Below are 21,025 nucleotides of genomic sequence, written 5' to 3'. Positions count from 1 at the left end.
AAGAAATCCTTGTTTTCTGACATTGGGTCTCCACAGATTCCCCTCCCAGAGTACATGTAAGGACTTGAACATTAAGTGTCTGTTTATAGAGAGCTGGGGCAAGGAGAGATTTCTGGAGCTTATTGACCAAGGGTATCTGCGTCCTGGAGAAGGACCTAAAAGATAAGGTGGCTTAGAACTGATCCTGTGGGTCATGAGGGATTATAGGACTCGGTTTACAGATGTTCACTTGGCCTATGTTTTCTCAGTGCTTCGGTGGTATCAAGTGAGCTCTCTGGCTGGCTTTCATGATAACTTCCTGCTCTATAACTCCACCCTCTTGTTCAGTTCCCGTTATATTCTGCTCTTTGCCATCACCTCTCTTGTGACTAAGCCTCTCTTCTTCTTCTGCCTTTTCCCCCTCCCGCAACGTTGGCCCCCACAGTGTGGCTCTGCAGAATACATGGCCCCCGAGGTGGTGGAAGTCTTCACAGACGAGGCTACTTTTTATGACAAGCGCTGTGACCTGTGGAGCCTGGGTGTGGTCCTCTACATTATGCTGAGCGGCTACCCCCCCTTCGTAGGCCACTGCGGGGCAGACTGCGGCTGGGACCGGGGAGAGGTCTGCAAGGTGTGCCAGGTGAGCCCAGCCCCAGGGACCCACCCCCTTGGCCTTACTGAGAGGGTCAGTGTGGTTGTGGGGATGCCAAGCAGGACTGGCTTGGGGATTGTTCCTGGTCTGGGTAGAGTTTTATAATGCCCCTTTCCTCCCTTATCCAAGGGCAGTGATTCCAAGAGATAGTGGGAAAAGAGGAACGTAAGAACCAGGGATTGGAGGCCAAAACTACTAAAGGCCCTAAAGTGAAGGAAGAGTTCTTCCTAGCCCACTTTCCCATTCTACTGATGAGCACACCGAGGCAAGCCTCACCCCTGTGGCTCCTGGTATACAGGACAGAGCACTGGGCTATGAATGAGAAGATAGGGGCTCAAGCCCTGCTCTGCCACTGGCACTGGTGGGAGTTCACCTTTCTGGGCATCTGTTCCCTCATCTGCCAAAGTGGGTAACGATACCCATCCTATCAGTCTCTGAGAGCTGTTGGGAAGTTCTGTTGGAACACAGAGAGAGCCCTGCAGAGGTGAGCAAGTGAGGAACTGGTCAGGGCAGCCATCCCAGCCAGGGGTCTAGCAGTCATTAGCCTGAGACCATTTCTCTGCTGGAGAACATTCCACTGTCTGCTTGACAGGGTCAGACATGTCACCTGCATGGACAAACTCCATTTTCTATTTTCTGAGCATACAAATTGAAATGGGAAACATGCTCGAGGCAGCTGGATAGTTGGTGTGAGAGGGCACCAGGTTGGGATGAGACCCAGACTCTAGGCCCTGTACCAGCCACTCATGTCACCCCTGGCAAGTTCCTTCCCTTGTCTTTGTGGGAAGTGGACAAAGTGAGCTAGAGGTAGCCAGGATTTTGCTTATTGCAACAAGTGTTCACTGAGTGCTGGTTCTGGGCCAGACCCAGAGTTGGTCGGGCTGCCAGGGTGTGTGAGACATAATCTCTGCCTTCAAGGAACTCATGGCTTATGCAGGGACTCTCAGCTTCCACGCTACTGACATTGAAGACTAGATGATTCTTCATTGTGGGGGCTGGCTGTCCTGTGCATTAGAGGATGTTTAACAGCACCCCGGGCCTCTACCTACTAGATGCCCGTAGCTCCCCTGCCGGTTGTGACAACCAAAAGTGTCTCCAGACATTGCCATATGTCCCCTTGGGGGCAAAATCATCCGAACTGAGAACCACTGGTCTAGTGGGTGAAAAGGATAAGTAAATTGATAATTTCAATAGAACAAGGTAAAACAGAAAAGCCGTTCTCAGTTCAGCCTGATGTCAGGGGAGGATTGTTAGAGAAGATGATATCTAAGCTGAGTCTTAAAGGATGAGAAAAAGTTCCCTAGGGAGTCCCTGGGTGGTGCAAGTGGTTAAGTGCTGGACTACTAACTGAAAGTTTGGCAGTTCGAACCCACTCAGAGACTCCTCAGGAGACAGGCCGAGCGATCTGCTTCCAAAAAGTCAACAGCCTTGAAAACCCTATGAAACAGTTCTGCTCTGCACACATGGGGTCACCATGAGTCAAAACCGACTTGACAGCAACTAACAACAACAACAAAAGTTCCTTAGGGGAAGGAGGGAGGGAAGAAATAAAAGTGGAAGGGACAGGACAAACAAAGACATGGAGGTAGGAAACAGCTGGGCATGTGTGTGCAGGGAAGACCAGTGGAAGTGTGAGGCTGATGATGGTGGCAGGTGAGACTGAAGAGACTGCCAGGAGTCAGTTCCTGGGGGCCCTGTATGAAGGGCCAAAGTATTTGGGCTTTGTTCTGTATAGGTGATATTCCCCACTCATCACCCATTTAACCCTTTAGCATGGCCACCCTGGCCAGCCAAAGGTGTTCTGTGTAATAATGATTTAGCCATGAGCCGCAACTTCAACTGAGGTCTGTTGGATCCAGGGTGATCACACTGATGACAGGAACCTCCTGTCCATGTCCTGGCCACTGAGACCTCAGAGGACTCTTCCTTCCCTAGAACAAGCTGTTTGAGAGCATCCAAGAAGGCAAGTATGAGTTTCCTGACAAGGACTGGGCGCATATCTCCAATGAGGCCAAAGACCTCATCTCCAAGCTCCTGGTTCGAGATGCAAAGCAGAGACTCAGCGCTGCCCAGGTTCTGCAGCATCCATGGGTGCAGGGGGTGAGTGACTCCAGGGAGGGGTGGCATTCCACCTCCACAGGCCTGCAGCATGGCCATGAGGAAGCTCTCACAGCAGCAGGTACTAAACACCAGCCCCGGTGGCTGACGTTGGGATAGCAGCTTCAGTCCCTATGTATGCAGAGTAAATCGACTACTAACTTAGTCCCAGACTGATCCCCTTTCGCAGGTCAGAGACCAAGCCCCTAGCTGACCCATGCCTCTCTTGAGTGAACAGAGACTTCTGGGGGTTTGGCACATACATCCCACTATTGACCAACACACAGCCCAGGAAGCAGTGTGGCATTGTCATTTGGGGCCTGTAGTACTATCCCCTTATGTAAAAATGTCATCCAGAAGCAAGGCCTTGCTACCTACTTGCTGTGTAACAGCATTGGGGACAAATAAGTTCTCCTCGTGGTCCTGGGTGTCTGGGTACAGCTGGCCTGAAAGGCAAATGACAGTGCTTTCTCTCAGGCTAAGGATTCAGCCTTCACTAGAATCATTTTTGAAATCTTCCTTACTTAGTCATGATACCTGACTTCTGCCACTGCATGAGATCTGCCAGGCCCACCTGTGAGTGACTGTGTGTCCTTGATCTGCCAAGCCCTAGCCAGCTGTAGTGACCCAGCCAGTGGAAGGAGACGAGAAGTTGCTAGCCCCATGTTACAGACAGGGATCCAATCCAAGGCACAGAGTCTCTAAGTGGCTAAGAGTTACAGTCTTTAACTGAGCACCTGGCACATGCCAGATATTGGCAGTACAGGGATGAATAAGACCCAGTCCTTGTCATCTAGTGGGGAGAGGTAGATAGGAATAAATGACACAATGGTGTAATGAATGCTTATAAAAAGCAGTGGAAGCACAAAGGGACAAGGATCTGCCTCTGCTTGAACTGGGGTAGGGGGGTGGCAGAGAAGGTGAAATTTCACCCGGGAAGTGACCTTTGAGTGGGGTCTTGAAGGATGATCAGGACTTTGCCAGGCAGAGGAGAGGGGGGCTGCCCATGCAGGGGGAGCTGTATTGAGGGCTGTGACTTCAGATCATACCTTTCTTGCTCTCTCCTTGGAAGGTCTGACCCTGCAGGCAAGCACCACCAAGTCCCCATTCTGGGCTGAGAGCCTGTAGCAACCTCCCCACTCTGTGCTGGCTTGGGTAGGGGCAGCTCTTGGAAGGAGGGAGCAGCGCTTACCCACACATCTGTCCTTCCCATTCTAGCAAGCTCCAGAAAGGGGACTCCCCACGCCGCAAGTCCTCCAGAGGTAAACTAAATGCAACCACACCCAATGTCCTTTCTGGGCTTTGACTTTCCCTCAAGCTCTCAGATGTGGTGCGGGTGGGGGTCAGGGAGCCCATCTCAATGCTCAGGCGTCATCCTCCTCAAGGGGCTCTTGGGCCCCCATTTCCCTACTGCACCCTTTCTCCCTCTACTGTATATCTACTTCCTCCCTTCTCTTTCTCCACCAGCATGGCTTCCCCTGCCCTCCAACACCTTTCAAACCCCTACTCGCACTGCTTATAAGAGAAATACCTGTTTTGCATATCCACTTGAATCCACAGAACTAGGCTTACCTATAACTGGAAGTCAGCGTTTACAGGCCATAGACAGACCCTACCTTGGTCGTCTTCTGCAGCCACGTGTTGGTAAAAGTAGCAGGTGTCGGGAGCTCTATAAGGTTGCGGGACCAATTGTCACACATCCTAACAGATGTACAGTAATAGCAATGGCCACCAGGCACCAAATATTTGCCACATGCCAGACATGGTGCTAAGGGCTTTACAAATATCATATCCATAATTTTCATGATAAATTTAAAAGATAGGTACTACTATTATCCCCATTTTATAGATGAGAAAACAAGAATAAAGTTAACTTGCCCAAAGCCACACAGTAGCCTTGGGAACTGGACTTTAAACCTGGATCTGTTTGACTCTAGAGCCTTTTTAACAACTAGATTGTGTTCCTAGTGAGCACTGCTCTACTCCCAAAGCAGCCAGGGTTAAAGCACTGAGGGAAACCCCTTTGAGAACAAACCTCATGGCCAGTGTAGGAGTTACATGCAAAAGCCTCTCTTATACCTGTATAGTCTCAATTGATTTTGACCCAAGATACTTGTGCCCAGCTTGGGTTCCTACCTTATTCTGTAATAGTGCCTCTAGATCCCCCTGGCTAGTTTCAAACCTCAGATCCACCTTAGAAGATTTATTCAGCAAACCCAAAATGTCCGTTATATGCTAGCCATGGGCTGGGTTCTCCAGACACAGGCCTAAGACGTACAGCCCCTGCTCTTGGCGCTGCTGCCATGACGGGGAGAGGGATCTACACAGTGAGTCTGATCCGCTGTGGCCCTTGCTCCAGGAAAGTTATGTGCAGAGTTGTGGGAGCTCAGAGGAGAGGCTTCTGAACAGAAGGTGGCATTTGCCCCAACTGTGAAGTCCGGGACCGTTCTTGAGCCTGAGAAGCCATTCCCAAAGAAGCCAAGGCAGCCTTGGTGAAGTAAGATTACAAACTCAAGCAAGAACTACTTTGGAGAGAGTAGCTCACACTGGCTCTGAAAAATCTGGTAGGAGTCTAGAACTGCAGCAGCTAATGGGAGCATCCAGGAGCTGGCGTGGCTGACCCTGATTGAGTCCTGCCTCCTTCTCCTCTGTGCCTTTGCCCTGCCCCAGCAGAAATAGCAGCACCATGGACCTGACTCTCTTCGCTGCTGAGGCCATCGCCCTGAACCGCCAGCTGTCTCAGCACGAGGAAAACGAGAACCAGCTGGCTGAAGAGTCCGAGGCACTGGCTGAGGGCCTTTGCTTGGTGAAGCTTTCCCCTCCCTCCAAGTCACGCCTGGCCCGCCGGCGGGCCCTGGCCCAGGCAGGCCGCAGTGCAGATGCCAGACGGTGCCCAGCACCCACAGCACTCTGACCCACACAGTACCCCCTTCTAGGCCCTAGGTCTGTCAGGTATTACCCCTGGAAAGCTGTGAGGTCATTGTATGCAGAGCAAGCCAAGGGACCTTCTCTGTAGCCCCATTCAGGCCTTCCCCTCCACAAAGGCCCTGAGGTTCCCACCCAGCCCCCCAGTTCCCCAGGGTCCTTGAGGAAAAAGCTTTTTCGAAAGGGGTTGTCATTGAAAAGGAAAGCAATCACTTGTCACTTTGTATAATCACCAGTGGTGATGGGGACAGCTCTTTGCTAGGCTCCTGCCCACCTGCTCACTGCCTACAGATCCAGCGTGCTCTCCTGACGGCCAGTGGCTGGGGCTGCAGCCTTCAGGGAGCGAGCTTTGAGAAACGTCAGTTGACAGAGGCCGCCGATGTGTGCCTCTTCCCTTTCTGCACAGTCACCCTGCTCTGGCGGTCCTTGCCACCTTCCTCTGTCCTCCGGACAGACGTCCTGTTTGCCCGTCCTCTCCCTTGACTGAGCAGAGCCATCCCCCCAAGTCAGGGGAGGACAGGGAGCCTTCTGCATTAGGCAAACCAGAGCAGTCTTCCAGCCTGTAGCACAGAGAAGCATATAATCTTTCCTTGCCGTGACCGAAATGTGTCCCTCATTTATCATCCTCTTCCTTGTTTGTGGTTGCTGCTAAAGTCAGTATTATTTCATTTTAAAAGGGGCGGGGGGGGTGTTTTTATTAAATTGTGCTTTTCCAGCGAAGATGGGACTTTAAATTCCCACTGCAAGCCCATAGACTTTCCAGAGTGTGTAATGGCTTGCTTTTCTTCCCTGAATGTCCGTGCGTTTGGGTTTTAATCTGCTTTTTCTTATTATTCTAACTGGTTTTAAGCTGTTACTATCATAGGCAACTGAGAGACAGTCCCAGTGTCAGCAGCAGCTGCAGTGCCCCTCAGGTATGGTATGGAGGTGGCACAGGCCTGGGCAGTTCAGTGGTGCTGGGTGCCTGCCTGATGTGGAGCCAGAGGAGAGGCCAGTCGGCCTGTGTCAGAGGCGGCCGCTGCCCTGGTCTAACACCATGGTGCCTATTGCCAGAGAACTTGAAGGTTCATCCATTGCCAAAAAAGCCGAGCTTTTGAATTACATAAAGAAAATAGATTTGCACATGTCAGACAAATAGTGATGCTATTATATATTGTGTGTTTTAATAAAACTTTCAATTTTACCCATGGTACTCTTTTCTTCAGCTGTAGTCCTGAGAAGGACACAGGCCTTCTGGACTGGGGCTGAGTCCAGCCAGCTGGGAGAAGGCACCCCTTGTCAGGACCTTTAAAGGTAGCATCTCATTTGATCCACAAACAGGATGAAGGCAATAGCATTGCTTTGCTTTTTTAGGGGGAAGAAATTAATCAAACATTGATCAGTTACCTACTCTGCTCCACGACCCAAAGATGAGTCAGAACAGCCTCTGCTTTTCAGGACCCCCCATCAAATGAAAGAAGTGCTGTCAGCATCCATCACACCAACATCAAAAAGTGCTTTAGTAGATGTCCTCTGTATCTGCCTGGCCCATCCACCCCAAGCAGGAGCAAATGTGCCCTCTGCCCTCTGTCAGGAAGCACTGCTGAGCTTTGGCTGAAAACCTGTTGTGTGCCCAGGACTGTGCTTGTCTGCCAGAGTTGGCAACAAAGAAAAATGGTACCACATCCACAGCCTTCACGTACATCATGCAAAGGATTTTCGTGTGCGTTGTCCCATTTAATCCTCAGAGCCAGTCTGGAGAGGGGCAGAGGGCGGCTGGATTGGGAAGGACCTTTATATGTTCCCAGAGAGGTGGCAAGGGTAGGTCTAAGGGTCCGGAGCTGATTGGGTGCTCCTGGGAGCTTTTCTTCCTGGAGAGAGAAGAGAGGGGAGATGGGGTTAGGGGCTCTTCGGTCTAGCTGCAGGGGATGGGCCAGGCTACCAGCTGTTTTATACCGGAATACTTGGCGTATTGAGGAGAACACACCTTTTGTTGAGAGTCTTGCTTTATGCTCACCCTCACATCCCTCCTTCATCTACCCGGTGCGGGATTAGCTAGAAAAGCAGGCCTTTTGCCCTGCGTCCCAGCCCCTGAGGGCCCAGAACCAGGGTATAAGTTCTACCTCCAGACGCCAGCCCCAACCTGGATCAGCTCTTGTCCAGCTTGGCCCCACAGGGATGTGACTTCGAGGGGCTTCCTGGAGCAAGCTGCCTCTACCCCTCACCCCTGGCCAGCCTGCAGCTGCAGCCCTGTCTCGTGTTTCCATGCCTTTGCTCAGGCTGCACCCTCTACCCTGCCCCCTCCCACCCTGGTCTACTTGGCAGAGCCCTTCTCACTCTTCGTGGCTCTGCTTATGTACCACGCTGCCTGCTTTGGTTTTGTTTTTAACTAGCTTTGTTGTGCACTTACTAAGTAACAGGTACTTTCTAAGACATTTACAGGCATCATCTCATTTAATTCTCACAGCAGTCCCATGAGATGGGTACTATTATACCACTTAACATGGAAACCCTAGTGGCATAATGGTTAAGTGCTATGGCTGCTAACCAAAAGGTCAGCAGTTCGAATCCACCAGAAGCTCCTTGTTAACTCTATGGGGCAGTTCTACTCTGTCCTATAGAGTGGCTATGAGTTGGAATCGACTCAAAGACAACAGGTTTTGGTGGTTTTAACATGAAAAAGCAGAGAAAGGAAGAATAACCTGCCCAAGGCAGTACATCTAGGAGTGGTGGAACAGGAATCCCTGACTAAGCCTGGGTAACCCCAGAGCCCCACTACCTGGGTTTAAATCCCAGCTTCACCACTAGGCTTTGCCAAGGCTGTGGGCTTTGGACAAGTCCTTAATCTTGAGGGTCTTGGTTTTCTCATAAATTGGGGGTGATAGTGCCTACCTCATGGTGCTGCTGTGAATTAATAAATGTTAAGTATTTAGAGCAGTTCTAGACACATGTAGTAAATGCTCAACAAATGTTAGCTATTATAATTTGTTATTTTTATTGTCTGCTTGGGAAGAATTATTCAATTCATGGTCCCATTGATGGATACGAGCTTTCTCCCTTTCTTTGCCTCAGAGAACCCACTACAGAAGGGCTTATGTGTTGCGGAGATGGACCTGGGGCTTTCAAGGTGGGCCAGGCCACAGGCTCTCTGCAGGATCCACCTGCTGACAGGCTGCCCTGGCCTTCTGGGTTGGAGTTCCTGTCCCAGAGGGGCAGCTGTGGTACCAGGGGAAGAGCCTGAGGTTGGGGACCAGGGCCCTGGGTTCTAGCCCTGCCTCTGCCACTATTTGCTAGGTGACCTTGGGAAGTCCCTAGCCCTTTCTGAGCCCCAGGGCGTGTGCCTGGCTCTGCTGGTAGGGGCAGATGTGTCAGACACCGGGACCTCAGAGCCCCTTCCAGACATGGAAACCGGAACTGTGGAAGCCAGTTCCCCAGCTCTAGGGCTGATGCTTGGGTGGGCCTTAGAAGGAGAGAGCTGGTCCCAGCCAACCGAGCATCTCAGGCCTCTTTTCTCAGAATCCAGTTAGCTGGCCATGGCCCCAGCCCCAGTCCTGGTTCAGCCAGACCCTGAGGACTCATGGGCATGAGGATTATCCAGTCTTTCTCCCTCCACATGTCCACCTGCCTAAGCTCTGGACCCTCCTCCCTCCTGGCTGACTGCCCTTCCCCCGACCCAGCTCCATGACCGTCAGGGCCTTGGTCCCATGACAACTGTCCAGCTGCTTCAGATCTGGAGGGGGCCGAAAGAACAAATCCCCCCAAGGCTGGCCCTCTTGTTACTATGGTAGCCGTTGCCTTGGAAGCTGCTTCCCTGATTTCAGTTTCCAAACAGTCTAGGAAAGCTTCTCGTCCCCCCAGGGGGTTGGTGAATGAATCACACTCTTTTCCAGAGTTCTGACCCCTTGCGGAAAATAAACAGGACTAAATCAAGCTGGAGCCTTTTCTCCCACTCTTCCTCCCCACCCCCACGCCACATTTTGCTCTGGTGCCTCTGAGAAGGAGAGAGCATGAGCACACACTCCAGCCCTTCCTGCACAAGGAGACAAAGAGGAGCAATCTTGTGGTGGAACTCAGAAATGTGCCCTGGCCTGGCTGCCCCTGACCCAAGCCACACCTGAGTCCCATAGCCTCCAGAAGCTCCCAGGCTTCAGCAAAGGGGACCAGATGCTTGTGAGGGGTGGGGAGTGAATGAGGGTGCTCAGGCTCTAGTGCCTTGGGCTTCTGTTTCAGAGAGAGGAGGGCCCTTGAACTCATTTACCTATTATAGCAAGCACATCACCCAAGGACAAACATGTGTCTTCTTTTTCATAGTTGATAGAGCCCAAATCCATGTTGAGGAAAGAATTGGTAAATTTCCTCTCTAAATTTATAATCCATGGAGGAGCAGGCATCCAAAAAAAAAGTTTTAATAGCCCTTAATGATTCTCTCAGAGCCCTGGTGCCACAGTGGTTAAGAGCTACGGCAAGCTATGGCTGCTACCTAAAATCTCGGCATTTGGAATCCACCAGCCACTTCTTGGAAACCCTATGGGCCAGTTCTACTCAGTCCTATACGGTTGCTATGAGTTGGAATCAACTCGACAGCAACAGGCTTTTGGTTTTTGTTTTAATGATGCTTTCTTTGTCGTGGGCTTGCTTGGCTGATTCTTTTGAATACATGTCTCCCTCTGATGGTGGGGTTGCCAATTACTCCCACCTCAAGACAAGGCAGAAATGCGGGGCAGAGATGTACTAGAGTACTCCTAGCTGAGAAGGAACTCTGGACACCTAGGTTCCATCAAGGACTCTGGGGGAATCTCTCTACCTCCCCATGTCTCAGTTTCCCCATCTGCTCAATAAAGAAGCTGGGATGGCTTGTGGTTCTGTGATTTTCTAACTCTTAAAGGCTTATGTGTCTTTCCTCCAGATTCCCTCCCCTGACTCTGTGCTCTGAGAGATTTACAATGTCAAAGGAAAACTCTAATTTAGAATTTGGTCTCCATTTTTTGGAGGTCAGTGTGATCTTCCAGAATCCACGCAGATATCCCCAAATTCAGCCTCTGCCACCCCCATCCCCATTCACCAAATGAGGAAAGCAGGGTTTAGTGCAGTAGAATTGGCTTGTCCAAGTCCCACACTGTGTAGGTTGCTTGACACCATGGCTCGGAGGAGCCTCTGTCTTGCTGCTGGTGTGGGAGAGCTGCCCTCAACCCTAGATGTTGAAAGGGGCCTGCACAAGCCCTGCCCTCCGTCTAGTCCAGAGTTATACAAACACTTAATGGGGATAGAGAGCGCTGTGGAGGGTGTTTAGATTCCCAAAGCCCAACATCTCGGGAACATGTTTTCATGGACAATTATTTTGGCGATTCCTTCTAAAACTAGTCAACAGAGGATCAATTACGTGTGACAAGACATGGGCTGTCATTTGATGCCTAATTAGAGGAATAATCAGACCTCGTTCTGGCAGGAGGCATGGGGGATATTGGCAGCAGGCAGCTGTAGCTAGGGAATGCCCCACTCCAGGGGCTTCTTTTGGGGGGCCAGGAACATGGCCCAAGGGCCCATCCATGCTCTACAGTCACCGTTCTCTCCAGATACCTTCTGGGTTCACTGCTGTCCTCACCCGGGCCTCTCTCCAGCTTCCTGGCAATGCCATCCTTCAGCTGAAGCTCAGCTCAGGTGACCATGGCCTTCTTAGGCCCCCACCACACCCAAGGAAAGCCTCTTGTTAGAGACAGAGGCTCCGTGGTGCCTGCAGCCCTCCTCTTTGCTGACTGAGGTGGCTGTGCAGGTCCCAGCCCTCCCTTGAGCTCTGTCCTTATGTCCACAGGCCAACTGTGTTCTCTGGTCCTCTCCAGCTGTGATATCCTATGGAACTCAGAGGCCTCCTCAAACACTCCCTGAAGTTGCCCACGAGGGGCTCACAGCCTACAGGGGGAATAGAGAAAACAAGGCCAGAATGTAGGCACTTAGAGCGGGGGCCTGGGAGCAATGGTGGCAGCCCTGCCACTCAGGGTGACCAGGGAAGGCTTCACAGAGCTGGGGCTGGCCAAGCAGGGTCCTGGGGATGAGGAGGTATTCTCCAGGCTGTAGGGGCCAGGCAGCCACTCAGAGCAGGGAGGGCAGCAGAGGAAAGGGGAGGGGTAAGGGTTTAGGGGGAGCAGTTTGGAGGGAGGTGGAAGCAGAAGACGCTGAGGCTGGCTATGTCAGACTGCAGATGTGGTGGGGAGCAAGGGTGAGCCAGGAAGAGGCCAGTGGGGCAGGTGAGAGGACTCTGGGCAGGGGTCTCTGGGAACTGTGCCTAAGCACAGGACTAGGGCTAACCCATATTCTAGGACTGGGGAGACCCTATTCTGCACAGGGCTAGAGAATGCAACTAATGATCAACGCTGGAACTAGGGGCAGAGACAGGGCTCAGGGCTGGCTGGGTTGGATTACCACTGCTGGATCCTGCAAGTGGGTCGAATAGGCTGGATTAGAGGTGCTCCATCCAGGAGGCCAAGAGTCTCCTTCGCCTGGCCTCCCAACACCCACCCTGCCAACTACCCTTCCCAACCCTTCCCAGTACCTATTTTCCTCCTGCTCCATGCTCACCACCACCACTGCACTTCCCTGTCAGCCCCTAGCCAGGGATCGGAGGTGGGGTGGGGAGAGCTGGGATCTCAACCCACTGGCTGCTAAAAGGGGAGCAGCTACCAAGCCTACCTGAGGAGGAGTGGGTCTCCTGAGATCAAGTCTCAAACCAGGACCCTCAGCCCTGCCTGGGAGCCCAGAGGTTGACAGGATGGTGGAATATGGGAGGCAGACAGGGAGAGGTATGAGCAGGGGTACAGAGTGGACCAGATACTCTTTCGGTCCCAGTCTCTGTTCCGTTTCTTGAGCATTATCTATGTCTCCTTCCACGTCTCAATCTCCGAGTCCCCAAGCACAGGACCCAGGTGTACCTCCAGGCCAGGTGTGAGAACACAGCAGAGTGAGTACTGACCACGTGACCAGAAAGTTTCCTCACATCCCTGGCCTCTGGACCCCATTTGAAGGCACTAGCTCATCCTGCCCATCAGGAACCAACAGTGGAACCTAGGCTGGCTGCCCCAGCGGGCCTCCAGGACCCAGGCAGCAGCTCACATTGCAACCTCATGAATAACTCAGTACCTCCCTGCTGCCTACAGCTATGAGGAGCCTTGTCCCCTGGACCACCACTCCTCCTCCACCCCTCCCACCTCAACACTTTAAACTTTAATTGGCCAATGCTCAGTGGCAACTGAGCAGACTCTAGAGAGCAGAGACAGGATGTTCTGGGCAGGGGGAGCTTGGTCTGAGCTCTCCTGGGAGGAGGCTGACAGGGGAGCACCCTGTGGGGAAGGCCCAGCTCCCCAGAACTCTGGGAGCCAAGGTAGAAATGTGGCCAGGCAGGAACCCCAAGAGTGACCTGCACCTTGAGAGGTCTTTAGGGGAGGAAGAGTAGGCTGAGGGTGATCTGGTCAAGGTGGGGCTGGTGGGCCCCTAGAGAGCTGTGGGATAGGGTTACAGATAAACCCAAGGGTTACCAGCCCAGACAGAATCTTACTGCCCAGAAACTCCCACCCTGAAGGTGAAGCTCCAACAAAGGGACATCCAAGAGGACAGACCTCTAGGACTTGTCTGGGGACAGGACCCACTGGCTGGAGGTGGTGCCCTGGGCAAGCTTGCATGGACATCCCCATCAGCAGCAGAGACTTCCGCTGCCTGCAGCTGGCCTGTGTGGCCCTCGGCCTGGTGGCCGGCAGCATCATCATCGGTGTCTCTGTGTCCAAAGCTGCAGCTGCCATGGGTGGTGTCTTCATTGGCGCGGCTGGTCTGGGTGAGTGAGTGCTGGGCTGGGCTGGGCTAGGGAGGAGGAGATGCTGGAGAGGGACAGGGGCATGGTTAAGTGACCAAGAAATGGAAGAAGGGCTGGGTCACCAGGCATTGAGTTGGGGGGAATGGGAGGTAGATGTGTGAGTGAGGCAGTCATCAGGGACACAGGGAGGGAGAGGAAGGTTGGGGTGAAATTCCTTGTCATGGGCTGCTGGGTGAGGGGCTGTGGAGGAGGGAGCTGGATGTCACACTCCTCTCTGGATCCTCCCCCTCCGGCATCTCAGCCCCCAAGCTCCAGACTCTTGGGTTTGTGATGAGATTCACAAGCCTGTTTGGGATGGAGGTCATGGGGGTCAGGTAAAAGGTGACAGAATCCCCGGTGGGACCCTCTGGGCCAAGATGGAATCCAACTCACAGAAAGTTTTCTTTCCCTGTTTGTCTCAGCGGCAGATTTGCCTGGCCAGCCATCTGTCCATCTGTCTAGGCCAGTCCCACTGATATCCTCACAATGATGCTGAGCTCCGTCCCTCACCCCACCCTACCACCACGGGCCAAAAGCAAAATCAGAGGCTCCAGGCTGAGTGGGCTCTGGGCATCTGTCCCTGTGAATCCCAGCCAAGGGCCACAGGCACTTGGGTCTGGAGTCAAAGTGGGAGTGGACAGGACAGGGCCCACTCTTCTGCCACCCCCTCCCCAGATCTGGGTGGGGAGGAGTACGCTGAGGAGCCCTCAGCCTAACTGCAGTCCTGTCCTGGGGGCCCCAGAGGAGGGTGGGGCAGGGAAGAGTTGGTGGTGATAGTGTCAGCTGTGCCCATTGCTTGCCGCATGAGAGGGAAAGGAAACCAATCTTCACCTGGGCAGGGTGAGCCAGGAACCTGGGGCCCCCTCAGATCGGCACTGCACCTCCAACTCTTCCTGGGACTGGGTGTTGGGACCAGGAACAGAAGGCCCTGGACAACCTCTAAGGCACAGGGGCCACAGGGAGCTGCACCACACACTCACGTGCTGACATTTACACACCCACAGACCCAGTCCTGCACACTTGTGCTCCTCCCATGCATGTTCAAAGCACCCCCAGGCTCACATCCCACCACAGCCTCCCGTACCTCATAGCGACTCCCATCACAGAACCTCTCTTTGTCCCTCTTCTCAGGGCTCCTCCTCTTCTCCTACCCCTTCCTGAAGGCTCGGTTCAACCTGGACCACATCCTGCCTGCAATAGGTGAGTCTTCTCCCTGCCCCCAGCAGACCCTCTGCCAAGGACTGGGCAAGACACTTTGTGTTATGTCTGTGACCCACTATGCAGCCGAGCCAAGCCCACATGTGTGATTTCCCCTGGCTGTGTGTGCTGGAGAGAGAGAGAGAGAGAGAGAGTGTGTGTGTGTGTGTGTGTGTGTGTGTGTGTTCTGCAGGCGTTGCCAGGACTACAGTGCAGGAGACTCTAGCCTGCTGCCTGCCACAAAGGGGCCTGAAGTAGCTCAGAGCACCTAGAGCTGCCCTCTCCCTTGAGAGATTCTCCATCTCCCTCAAAGCCCCCAAGATCTCCGGATAACCTTCTTCATTCCTGAGCCCCCACATAGACCCTCTGTGTCTCCATCTCCCCTAAGACCACTGGAAACTTGTATAGCTTCCCCACTTTATCTCAGTTCCCCACATAGACTCCCATCCCCATCAATCTGTGGGGTTTTATGTATCCATAAGTTCTCCCCAGGCGCTCCTTGGAAACCCTTTGGGGCAGTTCTACTCTGTCCTATAGGGTCACTATGAGTCGGAATTGACTCGATGGCAATGGTTTTTTTTTTTTTTTTTAAAGTTCTCCCCAGGACCCTCACCTCCTTTAAAACCCTGCCATCTTCTCCTTCAGGAGGCCATTTCCTCCCCCCCACACCCAAAATGATCAGCCCACATCATGTGGGGGAACCTAAGGGAATTTAGTAAGAGCAAAGACAGCAGCAGGGATGGAGATTAGAGAGCAGGAAAGACTTCTTTTGGGCTTGATTTGGGAATAACTTGGTAACCAGGGGACTTGGTGGGGGGCTTATCCTGCAGGGAGCCTGAGAATCCACCCCCATCCAAGGCCAGACCATAGGGAGGGAGGATCCAGCGCCAATGGCAATAAGGAGGGTAAGTGCCAGAAATTCCAGTCCATCTTTCATGTTCCCTCTCTGGCTGAGCAGCACCGAGGTACCCAGGGAAAAGACTTGGGGATGCAGAAGGGGCTTCCCCAATCTCAGGGATTCAGCATAGTTGGGTAGTTCTTCCATGTGTTTAATCAAAACCCTTCTTGCTCCAAGCTGACCTGATTTCCTCTTGTTGGTCCTCAAGTCTTCTCTATCGTGCCTGACATGGACTCTGGGGCACAGGGCACCTCACTGCCTCTTCCCCTCCCCTAGGTCCCATGCCCCAGTTTATTTTCCCACTAACCTCTTCCATTGTGGAATTTGAGTCTCCGAGCTGGTACATGAAACTGAGTATCTTCTTGATCACCCATCCCCACATACTGGAAAATTCCAGGGCAGGAGTTTCTCAAAGGTGACCTCAGCCCACAGTTTCTGCTGCCAGTGGCAGGATGCCTAATACTCAGCAAGAGGTCCCATTCCAGACACCATTCTAAGCACTTTACAGATATCAGCTCATTTAAATCTCACAGCAACCATACGACGAGATACTAGAATTAGCCCCATTTTATAAGTGGAACAACTGAGGCACAGATTAAGGAAAATGCCCACAATCACACAGCTAGGAAGTGGTGGAGCCAGAACTGAAACCCAGGCAGTCGGCTCCAGCGTCTTGCCTCTAAGCCCCACACTATGCTGCTTCACCTCTTGAAGGGCTGTTTTGTCCATCCAAATCTCCTTATACTGGGTTGGCCTTCTCTCCCCCATTCTATCCCAGCTCTGCTCTGGGGTTACCAGGCACTCCCACTCCCTCTGACCCCAACAACTGTATGGGGATCTGTCTACTCTGTCAGCCCCTGTCCTGGTCTCTCCCCAGGAACCCGCAGCAGCCTATCCACCGTAAGCAGGGCCCTGGAGAAGCTGAAGCCAGGGGGCCAGGGCACTGAGGAGGGCTGAAGAGGGCTGAGGGGCTGGGTCCTTGCCCCCTGCCCTCCTACCCTGCCTGCCATCCCACTTCAGAGCCCTCCAGTTAGAAGATCCAAACCAGAAGTGAACCAAGTCCTGGAGAAGCCAGATGAAGCCAAGACTCTTCTGAATGGACTCTGTGTGGCAAGGGGCAGAGCCTGACATGGGTGTCCCAGGAGGCCCCACAGGGCTCCCTTGTTTCAGGCTCTTCACCTAGTTTTTGTCTCTGGACTGCAGCCCAGCTTCCTTCCCTTTTTGATCTACTGAATGGTTTCTTTGGAATTTGGGGCCATGGGCCCTGTCGACAACCAGGAATGCCCAAGTCCCTTGCTTCATCTTGGCCACAGAAGTGGACCACAGACCCACAAAGACCACAGATAGGGGCCCTAGCTGAGCCCCTCAGTACCCCCTGGCCCTGGGTCTCTAGAACTCACCAGATAGAGGGCTGGACCAGATTCCACAATATCAAAAACTCCCTGGCAATTCCTCGGGGACAGACAGCAGCATTGAACATGATGGGGCATGTCCTTGAGGGGCTCCTGGTCCCAGAGGAGAGAGACTCACAGAGGGGCAGTCACAAACAAAATGACCACTGCTGTGACGGGGGCAGACAGCACAGGAGCCCAGATGAGGCACCTGACTGGCCTGGGGTCAAGGAGTCTTCCAGAAGGTGGTGACTCCTGAGCTGAGCCCTGCCCTGAGGCTCTTGATGTTTAACTCCACCATGTGAGGCTTTTTGTGATCCGGCTCCGCAAGACCTCCAGCCCTCCCTCTTCTCCCCTATCCTCTCCCTGCTCCCTGAACAATCTAAACATGTTCCACCCTCCAAGCCTTTGCTGTGTTTTCCTGGAGGGCCTACCTCACTCCTTTCTATCAAAATTCCCCATTTTTAAAGGTCCAGTTCCAAAAATCCCCTTAACTGCAGTGCTTTCCTTGTCGGCTTTGGCAGCCTGTGTCACCTGTTCTCCTGACACCCTCTAGGCATAGAGGTATGGAGACTATTTTTCACAAAACAGTTATTAAGCACCTACTGCCTGTTGGCTCTTTTCCAGTCCCTAGCACAGGGCACAGCACTGGTAGGTGCTCAATAAATATTAGTGGCATAAATTGCATGGAAAAACAATTCCCTAAGCTTTCCCTGGAGAGCCACTTCAAGGTCTCGTCGGGGTTTGGGGCAGAGGAGGACCTGGCCCAGGTGTGTGTGGGTGCGCAGTAAACGTTCCTCTCCCCACCCTGCTCCTCATACACCTGCATCTCAAGGTGGAGCAGAGCTGGTTGACCTCTACAGAGAGAACTGCTCCATGTGGCCTCTGCCCTGGTTTGGTAAGCAGAAGACAAGCTAGGAATAGTCTCATTCTTCATGATCAGTGTAGATGGCACCTCCTCTTGGACACCTCCCCTGACTTTGCTGCTCCCACAGCCTCAGGACTTCCCTCTGTCACAGCACAAATCACTCTGAGTGGCTGTCATCTATTTCCCCTTTCAAATGTGGGGACACAGGGCTGGGCCCTCAGAAGGCACTCAGTGAATGCTGGAAAACCAGACCAAGAGTGGAAGAGATCATCTCACTGTTCAGATGGAAAAGCAGAGTCCCTGCTGGTAAAAGGACTCATGCAAGTCCCACAGTGAAAGGCCATGTTCCAGGGACGTGCTCTCTCACTTCTGAGCACCTCCAGAACCCTCTGATATTTCAGCACAGGAGGGTGATTCAAGCAGGGACAGTTCCTTGGACCCAGCTCTTCCAGTGGCATATTCCATGAATAAAATCAGTTAACTGCCCTGCTGTGACACCTGCATTGTGGCTGCGCCTGGCCCTGGGCTGGATACTGAGAACCCAGCAGTGACACAAACGTGGAAAGGGTTCTAGGCAGCCTCCTTAAAGTCACATCCCTGCTGGACTAGCCTGGAGGAGGACTGAAGAAGAGTCTGGAACTGAAGACTCACATCCTGATTCTGCCCCCACAGGGGCTGGGGCAAGAAGCTGTGGGGTCTTGAGCCTCAGTTTCCTCATCTGCAAACTGGGGATGATTGTAGCACCTCCCTCACAGGGCCACTGTCAGGATAAAGTGCCTGGCACATAGATCAGAGGGTTCATGAATGAATGAGTAAATGAATGGAGAGATTGGAGATATTCTTTCAACTGAACTCCTCCAGGGTCTGCAGAGTCACCACTTTGGAATCCCACCCCAGTCCTCTCTAACATAGTCCAACCTTCTGCCTACCACTCCTTCCCCATCCCTCACCCCAACACACTTTTAAAATCCCACCATGAGATAGAGCCAATTCCCTATAAAGGGCTTCCAGCCACATCCTTTCTAGGGTGTAGGACTGATGAAGGTTGAGGACTGAGTGCTGAAAACAAACCCCATCCCTGGGGAAATCTCCTTGCACACCACCCCCCCCCCACCCCGCCCCATCTCCACCTCCAGGGAAGTGAGGAATCCCTTGAGGCTGAAGGCAGGGCTAGCCCGACCTACGCCCCTCGAGACGAGTTACAACGAATCATCCGGACTTGTCAATTCCAGGCTGGAGACTGTACGGGCGGGAGAGGAGTTATATGCAAGGGTGCTCGAAAGCCGGAAAACCTAGAGAAGAGAAGGGGAGAAGGGCGGTGCGGAGCTGGAACCCGGAGGATACTTAGAACGCCACTCCTCCAGGCTAAAGAGGAGCCGAGGGTCTGCCACAGACGTCCAGAGAGAGGCAGGGGCTGCGGTGGGGGGTGGCTCCGAACAGGCTCTCCCCAGGCTCTGGCCGTCTCCCGCCCGCACAGCCCCTAGGGACGGGGCCGGTGTGGGGGTGGCTCAGAAAAAGCCACAGCAGGTCTGCGCGTCTCCCCCAGGCGCCCATCGCGGGCACCGCCCCCCTCCCTGCCCTTGGCGCAGCGACAGGCAGCCCCGCGCGGCTGCCCCAACCTCTCAGCCTGATCCGGGATCTCCAAGCGGCTCAGCCCACCGACCCCGCCCAGGAGCCAGGCCGGGGTGCAAGGAGGACAACCCCTCCCGCCGCAGCCCACCTCCCCACCTCCCTGCATCCTCGAAGTTGGCGGAGAGTGAGGGGGTCTGGCTCTCGGGCGCTCGCCTGGCTACTGTGCTGTCGCCGAATCTTTTCCTCCGGCTAGCCCAGGGTGCTCAGAAGTGTCAGCCGGGTCAGGACAGGCAGGGAAGTGTTCACCTTCCTCAGGCAAGTGGAAGCTACAGGAGTCTGTGGCGGGGGACGTGGGTGGTGGCTGGGGGAAGGGGGGGCGGGACGGGTTGGAGGAAAGGGGAAGAGAGGGAGAAGGCGGATGAGAAGGGGATGCTTTAAGGAATGGAGGAGAGAGTGCTTAGCCCAGCTCTGAACTCAGTGGGTAAAAGCATAGTGCCAAGACAAGGTGTCAGGGACCTGTAGCCTTGAGACAGAGTTCTCAGTAACCAAAGAGGAGGACAGAGAGGAAACAGGGGAAGAGGAAACACAGCCTGGAGTGGCTGCCTTGGGCACCTTCTTCTCTACTTTAATCCCTGACCGTCTTTGACTCAGTAAGAATCTGCCTTAGAGTTCACCTCCAGTCACCACCCAGGTAGCCACACCCTCCCCAAGGCCCAAAGTGTGGAGGGAATTAGAAAGAAGTGGGCTCTGAGCAGCCAAGAGACAGAGGTAAAGCCAAAAAGGCAGGAGACAGACATGGACCCCTCTAATTAACTCCTCCCCCCACCAAAAACCCACTTCCGCTAGTCGATTTTGTCTCATAGTGACCCTATAGGACAGAGTAGAGCTGTCCCATAGGGTTTCCAAGGAACAGCTGGTGGATTTGAGCTGCTGACGTTTTGGTTAGCAGCAACCGAGCTCTTAACCACTGCACCACCAAGGCTCCCCATCCTCCCCTTCCCCCAACCATTTATTTAATGTTATTCAGTGAGCACTTGGGAAGAATCAAGCACTCCATTGGAGATACAGCAATAAATAAGGTAGACAGAATCCTGGTCCTCAAAGAAGACTTCAGGGGATGCAGACCTGAATACAGGGAGTCACAGTGCTGTTAGGGAGTAAGGAGGTTGGGGACCCTGGTTTGGGAAGTTAAGGAAGGCTTCCTGAAGGAAATTGTGCCTCAGCTGCAACCTGCAAGTTGAACTGGAGTTAGCCAGATGAAGATAAAGTAGACACATGATTCAAGCACCAAATTACCAGTTGCCGTCATTTCTGACTCATGGTGACCACATGTGTGCCAGAATAGAACTGTGCACTACAGGGTTTCAATGGCTGATTTTTTGGAAGAAGATCACTAGGCCTTTCTTCTGAGGCACCTCTGGGTAAACTTGAGCCTCCAACCTTTCTGTTAGCAGCCAAGTGCATTAACTATTTGTACCACCCAGAGACTCCTGTTCAGGCACAGGGAGCAGCATGTTCACTGGACCACTCTTGCTGAGTTCAGCTCAACTAGAGCAAAAAACAAAGGGGGCCACCAGGAGGAAGCCAGGGTGGGACATCAGCAATAGGGAGCCAAGGAGAGTTTTTAACC

The 21,025-nt window shown here is 53.2% G+C and overlaps 2 protein-coding genes across 12 annotated transcripts in view; both read left to right on the top strand.

The window, feature by feature from the left end:
- MKNK1 (MAPK interacting serine/threonine kinase 1) overlaps positions 1 to 6,791 on the top strand; it is a 55,505-nt gene extending 48,714 nt beyond the window's left edge. For 6 of the 11 annotated variants that reach the window (XM_023549631.2, XM_023549633.2, XM_023549632.2 and 3 more), the window contains 4 exons: positions 425 to 619; positions 2,567 to 2,731; positions 3,947 to 3,990; positions 5,399 to 6,789. In XM_023549631.2, coding sequence (XP_023405399.1) covers positions 425 to 619; positions 2,567 to 2,731; positions 3,947 to 3,990; positions 5,399 to 5,642 — 648 coding nt within the window. In that variant the 3' untranslated portion in view covers positions 5,643 to 6,789. The other 5 variants (XM_010591310.3, XM_010591311.3, XM_023549635.2 and 2 more) reach the window with 5 other exon arrangements.
- A 5,052-nt stretch (positions 6,792 to 11,843) lies between these two features.
- KNCN (kinocilin) lies at positions 11,844 to 18,901 on the top strand. The gene is made up of 4 exons (XM_023549643.2): positions 11,844 to 13,451; positions 14,601 to 14,669; positions 15,497 to 15,571; positions 16,442 to 18,901. Exons 1-4 carry the CDS (start codon positions 13,301 to 13,303, stop codon positions 16,519 to 16,521), a joined length of 375 nt encoding a protein of 124 aa, XP_023405411.1. The 5' UTR covers positions 11,844 to 13,300; the 3' UTR covers positions 16,522 to 18,901.
- The last annotated feature ends 2,124 nt before the right edge of the window (positions 18,902 to 21,025 follow it).

The sequence above is a fragment of the Loxodonta africana genome, chromosome 3 (assembly GCF_030014295.1).
Source record: "Loxodonta africana isolate mLoxAfr1 chromosome 3, mLoxAfr1.hap2, whole genome shotgun sequence".
NCBI classification, from domain to species: Eukaryota; Metazoa; Chordata; class Mammalia; order Proboscidea; family Elephantidae; genus Loxodonta; species Loxodonta africana.
The sequence above is the reverse complement of the archived record's forward strand: the minus strand, read 5'-3'. Positions and strand labels throughout refer to the sequence as shown.

What these genes read in the sequence shown, in the direction of transcription:
- KNCN (XM_023549643.2), top strand. Translation starts at nt 13,301, where the DNA reads ATGGACATCCCCATCAGCAGCAGAGACTTCCGCTGCCTGCAGCTGGCC. An exon ending in CATTGGCGCGGCTGGTCTGG is followed by an intron (nt 13,452 to 14,600) that starts GTGAGTGAGTGC and finishes CCCTCTTCTCAG; the next exon opens with GGCTCCTCCTCTTCTCCTAC. An exon ending in CCACATCCTGCCTGCAATAG is followed by an intron (nt 14,670 to 15,496) that starts GTGAGTCTTCTC and finishes CTTATCCTGCAG; the next exon opens with GGAGCCTGAGAATCCACCCC.